The 6,961-nt window shown below is 40.9% G+C and overlaps 1 protein-coding gene across 3 annotated transcripts; it reads left to right on the top strand.

The window, feature by feature from the left end:
- The first annotated feature begins 273 nt into the window (after positions 1-273).
- Positions 274-6,328, top strand: LOC105130682 (uncharacterized). Of its 3 annotated transcripts, none has more exons than XM_011033294.1 (8): positions 274-563; positions 775-2,022; positions 2,457-2,575; positions 3,869-4,483; positions 4,575-4,887; positions 5,439-5,604; positions 5,695-5,797; positions 5,945-6,328. In XM_011033294.1, exons 2-8 carry the CDS (start codon positions 883-885, stop codon positions 6,060-6,062), a joined length of 2,574 nt encoding a protein of 857 aa, XP_011031596.1. In that variant the 5' UTR covers positions 274-563; positions 775-882; the 3' UTR covers positions 6,063-6,328. The 3 variants fall into 3 exon arrangements, with proteins under 3 accessions (XP_011031596.1, XP_011031595.1, XP_011031593.1); XM_011033293.1 differs by having other exon boundaries at positions 765-2,022; XM_011033291.1 differs by having other exon boundaries at positions 274-2,022.
- The last annotated feature ends 633 nt before the right edge of the window (positions 6,329-6,961 follow it).

The raw sequence follows: 6,961 nt of genomic DNA, 5'->3' as shown, positions 1-6,961 counted from the left end.
TAAATAATTGAAGGTTCCCTTTTCTTTTTGGAACTTCCAAGGTTTCACTGTTCAGATAAGGAAAGAAAATCCAGATGTTGCTCCCGTAGATCTTTTACTAATCTTATGACGTGGCATTAGGTAATTGACCAATAATAAAAAAATTGTTAGAAATCAAAAGCCAAAATCTCCTACGTGTCATCCATCCGTCGCTCCCTTTAGATCCGCGGTCCTTTCACAAACCAGAAAATAAAAACCAAAATAAAATAAAATAAAATAAAATCTCTCTCTCTCTCTAGTGTCATGTACCACGTTTTATCTCTCTAATACACTCATAATTTCATGGCTTTCTCTCTCTAAAAAATTTCCATGGACCCTAATTATAAATTCTGATATCATTCTCTTCTTTGATCTCCCCCCCAAACCTTCTCTTCTTCAACAAATCTCTCTTCGCACCTCACATTTTCCATTCCTTAAAAAGAAATAGGATATTTTTGGTTTTGGTTTCTCTCTCACTTTCACAAAACAGAGCCCAAACGTAAGACAATAATAATAAAAAAAACACTATACATTTAGCTTCTCAGGTACGTTTCCGTCAACAATATTAATCCTTACTTTTCTCAACCTGATTAATTTTCTTGCCCTTTTTTAAAAAGATTTGATGACTCTATCGATCGAAATCCAGTTTTAGGGCATATATTTTTATTTTTGGTATGAATTTCTGAGTGAATTTAGGGTTTGTATTTGGATTTTTGGGGTTTGATTGCTTTTTGTTAATGTTTTAGGACTGTGTAGTTATGTGTGATTGGTGGATTTAGAGAAGGGTTGTTGTTGTGAAGGGGGGGGTGTGAGTTTTGAGAGTGGAGGTTGTGAGGTGCAGGGGGTAGGAGGGGTTGTGTGAGGATGACGGATTTTCAACCATTGCAACAAAAGCCTGAATCAACGGATGATGCCCGGATGGAATTTGAGAGGGGGTTGGAGGAATTGATGCGTGGGCATTTGGATGATTGTATGCCATTTGCTTCGTGTAGCTCTAATAGGAACGTGGATGAGGAGGAGGATGAAGGGGATCAGCTTGTGCGAAGGAGACGTAGGTCTGAACTTGAGGGTGATGATTTGGCTGAGTCATCAGCTGTGAGGCGGCGCCACTCTCGTATTTTGAGTAGGTGGGCTGCTCGCCAGGCGCAGGAGATGATGACGCCTATGGAGAGGAGGAGTCGTGAGTCAGAGTTGATGGCACTTGCAGGTTTGCACACGGTTTCCATGCTTGATTCCTCATTTTTGAGGGAGTCACAGTCGCCTACTGCAAGAAGGCAGGGGGTAGTGGATAGGCCGAGTACTCAGGCATCTGCAATTTTGCAAATGTGGCGGGAGTTGGAGGATGAGCATTTGTTGAATAGAAGGGAGAGATTGAGGCAGCGAAGGAATGCCGAGTCTAACACAAACATGTCCGTTTCAAATGCATCAGAGAGTCGGGGGAGTGAGAATCAGGGAAGTTTGGAGGATGCAAGTGAGAGTGAAAATGACTTTGGACCTTGGTCACACGACCATATGGTGTCACAGAATGAGCGTGGGGATAATGAGTCTAGCAGGGAGCAATCTCCGGATATTGGAGAAGTTGAGAGGAGTGTGAGGCAGATTGCTCGGGGATGGATGGAGAGTGGCATTAGTGACCGTGCTTCTAATGTATCCCAAAGGAATGGTAGTCCCAGAGCAGAATGGCTTGGTGAAACAGAGAGGGAAAGAGTTAGAATTGTCAGGGAGTGGGTGCAGATGGCAAGTCAGCAGCGAGGAGCTCGTGCTAGCCGGAGGGAAGATCAAGCTGCTGGACACAATGCACAAGATGACCAAGCTCGTGATGGGTCAGTTGCTGACCATGATGAAGGGCAACCGGAACATATTCATAGGGACATGCTGAGGTTGCGTGGAAGACAAGCGATTCTTGACTTGCTTGTCAGGATTGAGAGAGAAAGACAGAGAGAACTTGAGGGGCTATTGGAGCATCGGGCTGTCTCGGATTTCGCTCACCGCAATCGCATTCAGGTCGGTTTGTCATAATTGGATTTTTTGGTATCATTTCTTAGTAATTTAACCAAACTTGGTTGTTCAGTGTATGTTTAAAGATACAATCACTATAAGTTTGGGAAGCTTGTCTTAAAGTAATTTAATCGTTTACAATTTCATTGGTTGAATTTATTCCAATGTTATATTTAAAGACATTAGAGAGCAAGGTTATATAAATTTTATGATTAATTTAAACATACTGGGATTTCTATATCATATATACCCATCCTCAAGGCTAATATCTGTCATGTTTGATTGAGTTAAATTTGTCAAAGACATAATGTTTCTAGTGGAAACTCTATTAGCTAATCATAACAACACTCTGACAATCTACTTACATATGATGATTGGAAATTCTCTCTTCAAGTCCCTTGTTGCAATTCCTTGATTGCTCACTCTGAAATCTTTTCCAGTCATTACTAAGAGGTAGATTCTTGCGAAATGAAAGACCGGTTGAGGAGGAGAGACCGCCTTCTATGGCTGCTGGTGAACTAGTCCAATTAAGGCAGCGGCACACTGTTTCCGGCTTAAGGTATGTGTTTTCTTCTATTCCTGCTTCAATCCGTAGAAGACTATTGAGAATGTTCATCTGATTGTTCGAAAACTTCAACAGTGGTGCTCTCGAGGATACTGTTTTCTTTATCTTCCTTCTAAGCTGCGCATTGTTTAGATGTATTAGGATACATATTTTGTTATAGATGTATTAGGATCATCCTATAAAGGAAAAATATGGAACACAGCCTTCACTTCACAGAGTGATTCAGACAAATTTGCTACGGAGATGTTCCCCATTCCTCTGAGGTGTTTGTATGTAATCCAGTGATTATTTGGCTGTTGATTGCCGATAAGATTAAGGAAATTCATGGGTGAAAATAGGAATTTTAATGCTCCCAAATTCAATTTATTAAAAGGTTAAGTTTTCCAGGCTTTCCAGTCATAGATGAGAGGATGGTGTACGCGCTTGGTGGTTTGGCAAATTCATTGTCTTTCTGTGCATGTTATAGTTGGAAAAGATGATAGTCCATACATCATTATGGTAGTTTTGCTTGGGGCATTGGATGGCGCATTTTGACTTTTATATTGGTGATATCAATGGTAAGATAAGAGTGGATTTATATACATAAATGCACAATTAAGTTTTGTGTTTATGTGTGTTTGGGGTAGTGGGTTAAAAAGATTAAATCAGGAACCATGCATTGGAAGGCAGTCGGCCACTAGACAGCAAGTGATGGATCTATTGGGTGTGAAAAGATCTTGAGTTTCTGATTTGTAATGTTAACCTAACTGAGACAAATACTGTGTGTGAAGGGTAGATGCTGAAACTCCAATGTTTGAAATACAATCTATTTGTACACATGAGTGCCAATATTTTATTATAAGCTGCTTCAGATGCAGATATCAGTTATTTATCAATTTCAAAACCACTTTAACAAAATTAACAGTTTCAAGAATATGTCCTTTAGTAACTGATGCAGAGTTTTGAACCCCAATTTCATATCATTGGAAGAAAGAATACTGGACACTACCTTTCTTCCCTGTTTCCTACAAATAGATGGAACTTGCCATGGAGAAATCTGCAATCATGAAAGCAAACCATATCTTGCCTGCAAACAAGACCCAGGCATTTTCTTCCTTCTTTATGCATCCCCCTTCCGACTTGGTGTTCTTCCCGTGGAGCAATGTTACATCCTCATAAAAATTGGGTTGTTGCCTTTTGGCTTGTTTGCACTTGATTAATGTGTTGCTGCTATTGCAGTTACTGAGCAATGAAAAAAGAAATGGCTTCAGTTGACTGTCCTAATGGCATTCATCTTCTGTCTTTCAGGGAAGGGTTTAGGTCCAGGTTGGAAAATATTGTTCGTGGTCAAGTAAGCAGCCATTCTGATACCACACCTAATACTAACATCAATGATTCTGGAAATGATCGGACTCAAACAAACACTCATCTGGACATCCAACATGAGGAGAATGATCAGAGTCAAGAAAGCGACGTGCGTCGTTTGCCTGATCAAACAAACAGCTCGGGGGGCAACAATGCTACTGATAACATGAACTGGCAAGAAACTGCTAATCAAGGAGAAGGTTGGCAGGAGCAAGAAACCAATGATGAGAGAGGAAACTGGCAACAGTCTGGCTACAGTCAGTTGGATGAATGGAGAGGTAGTAATGCGGAACCTATGGATGGAAATTGGCAAGAGAACACGGTGAATGAATGGTCACGGGAAACACCTGGAAATGTGCCTGGTGAACAAGGTCGTCCACAAGGAGCCCAGGAACCTTGGCGTGAGGATGGCTCTAGTGAAACTGTTGAAAATTGGACAGTGGGGTCTTCTGATCCTCCAAGAACTCGCCGTGCTGTTCCAATGAGAAGATTCAATAGATTTCACCCTCCCGATGATGAGAATGTGTATAGTATGGAGCTTAGGGAACTATTGAGCAGGTAATTGATCTGTTGTTGAATGCCTTTCATGTGTTGAAAGTCATAAGAATTCACTTTGATCATTCAATGGAATTTACTCTTTGTGTTTTAGGAGAAGTGTTTCTAATCTTCTTCGTAGTGGTTTCCGTGAAAGCCTCGACCAATTAATACAGTCATACGTGGAGAGGCAAGGTCGCTCTCCCATTGACTGGGATTTGCACAGAAACTTGCCAACACCAACTCCCACTTCACCAGAACGGGATGAGGAGCAGCAAAGAGATGAACAAAATGAGGGTCAACGCGATGCTGTAAACAGACCTTCACTCGTGTTGCCATCTCCACCTGTGCCTCCACCTCAGCCACTGTGGCACCAGGATTTGCATCACACCAGCTGGTCTCGTCATAGCATGCATCGATCAGAACTAGTGAGTCATCTTTATCCTCTGCAGTTATTGAAACAATGTGTATATTATTACCAGATTGATAGTGTTCATTTTTCTTCTTCTGTCAATTGATCATGTTGGGCATTTTGTCTAATTCTCCATGATAAAGGGCACACAAAAATCTGCTTCCTGGCTTGTTCTGAAAACCAATATTGGTTCATTTTTTATGATCAAAGAGTTTGGGGTACAAAATCGTTGCCATATATTGGAAAACTTAAGTATGGCTCAAAGGTTCATTTTCTGTTCTGCTCTTTGTAAGTTTGATTGTGATGTCGACAGTAAACTTCTGGTTAGTGTTATTTTGTTACACTGGCTATTTTCATAATATTTTGAGGACTTTTTTTTTTTTCCCGTGACTAGCAGCTGAGATGCATTAAGATTCAGTAGAATGTATTTCTTTGTTGTAACTTCTGTTTCCGGTGTTTGTAGTACTATGAATCTGCCACTTTTTACACATGCTTGCTTTCAGTACTTTGTGTTAATTCTTCTAGTGCAAGTTTTATCTGAACGTGGATGCTGATACTGATGAGCAGGAGTGGGAGACAATTAATGATTTAAGAGCAGACATGGCACGACTTCAGCAAGGAATGAGCCACATGCAGAGGATGTTGGAAGCCTGCATGGACATGCAGCTTGAGTTGCAACGCTCGGTCAGACAGGAAGTCTCTGCTGCTCTGAATAGATCAGCTGGTGAAAAAGGTTTTGTTGGCTTCCAACATTTTCATTGCAAGGTTGTTGATCATTTACCCTATCTTTGATTGTTGACTTGAAAGATGTCTCATGTTGCAGGGTTGGGTGCAGAGACATCTGAGGATGGGTCTAAATGGGGTCATGTAAGGAAAGGGACATGTTGTGTTTGCTGTGACAGCCATATTGATTCTCTATTGTACAGGTATCATTGCCCTTTTCTTCTGAGGTTTTTCGTTGTCAACTCAAGAAAGCGTTGGAATGAGTCTTCCCCTTTCGGGATTTGCTGATCTTATTTTGCTGCTGCTTTTCTTTTATTAACACATCAGTTCAAATTGGAAACTTCATGCAGATGCGGGCACATGTGCACTTGTTCAAATTGTGCAAATGAGTTGGTCCGTGGTGGAGGAAAGTGCCCGTTGTGCAGAGCACCAATTGACGAAGTGATCCGAGCATACTCGATACTGTAAAGATGTGGAAATAGGAAATAATTAATAAAAAATTGAATAGAATTGAGTGGTAAGGCTGGAGGGAACCAATGGCAGTTCCTTCAAAGTCAATTAGAAGCTGCTGCTTATCAGTCTCTCGTGCCTGTAGAGTGTCCAGTCATTGCCTCTGTTTCTCTGATTATATGTGGGAACGTTTTGAAAAATGTATAATTGGAATAACAAATGGCACCTCCATTCTTTCATCCGTAAATAAGATGTTCGGCTAAAAAAAATTCTTTCCTTTCTTAGACCCTTTGTTCATGACAAGCACATCTCTTAGGATTGGATGGTCGAGGCTGTAGTCTTGAAGAGTTTCTTTTCTTTATTCTCTCATCGAGGAAATTCTAAATTGAAAGGAAAATAAGAGATGGAAACTCAAGCATTTAAATCAATGGAGAAACCATGAAGAACTCATTGATAAATGAGATTGATTGCAGCGCAGCCCATGTGCCTGCCAAAAAGAAGAATTTGACATGAAGTGTATTTCTGACCAATAATAAGGAATGATGCATAGATTACAAGAACTCCTCAAGCCAAATTTCCCGTGTCAAGGGCGTGGACAAGCACGTAAATGGCAACAAATCTCCTCTCCAGCTGCTGCTCATCTGGAGATGCTGGGGGCTATGGTAACGAAGTTCCTTGGCCGTACCCCCCCATCTAGCTTCTCAACTATTGTATGGACACCAAAATTTTCTACTATAGCGTTATCTTCCTTTACTTCCACATATAGTTTCAATGCCTCTCCACCTTCCATTGCACATGGAAGCTCAGTAAATGGTAAGTATTTCACCATTCGTTTGACAGTAGAGGCATACGCAACATCAAATGATCCTTCATTTGCCTCAATGGCTACGTAAATAACCAAACAATCAATGCTTGTA

Source organism: Populus euphratica, unplaced genomic scaffold (genome assembly GCF_000495115.2).
Source record: "Populus euphratica unplaced genomic scaffold, PopEup_1.0 scaffold29.1, whole genome shotgun sequence".
Classification (NCBI taxonomy): domain Eukaryota; kingdom Viridiplantae; phylum Streptophyta; class Magnoliopsida; order Malpighiales; family Salicaceae; genus Populus; species Populus euphratica.
This window is presented reverse-complemented; position numbering and strand designations above follow the sequence as displayed.

What these genes read in the sequence shown, in the direction of transcription:
- LOC105130682 (XM_011033294.1), top strand. Translation starts at nt 883, where the DNA reads ATGACGGATTTTCAACCATTGCAACAAAAGCCTGAATCAACGGATGAT. An exon ending in CTTAGGGAACTATTGAGCAG is followed by an intron (nt 4,484 to 4,574) that starts GTAATTGATCTG and finishes TTTGTGTTTTAG; the next exon opens with GAGAAGTGTTTCTAATCTTC. An exon ending in TAGATCAGCTGGTGAAAAAG is followed by an intron (nt 5,605 to 5,694) that starts GTTTTGTTGGCT and finishes CTCATGTTGCAG; the next exon opens with GGTTGGGTGCAGAGACATCT.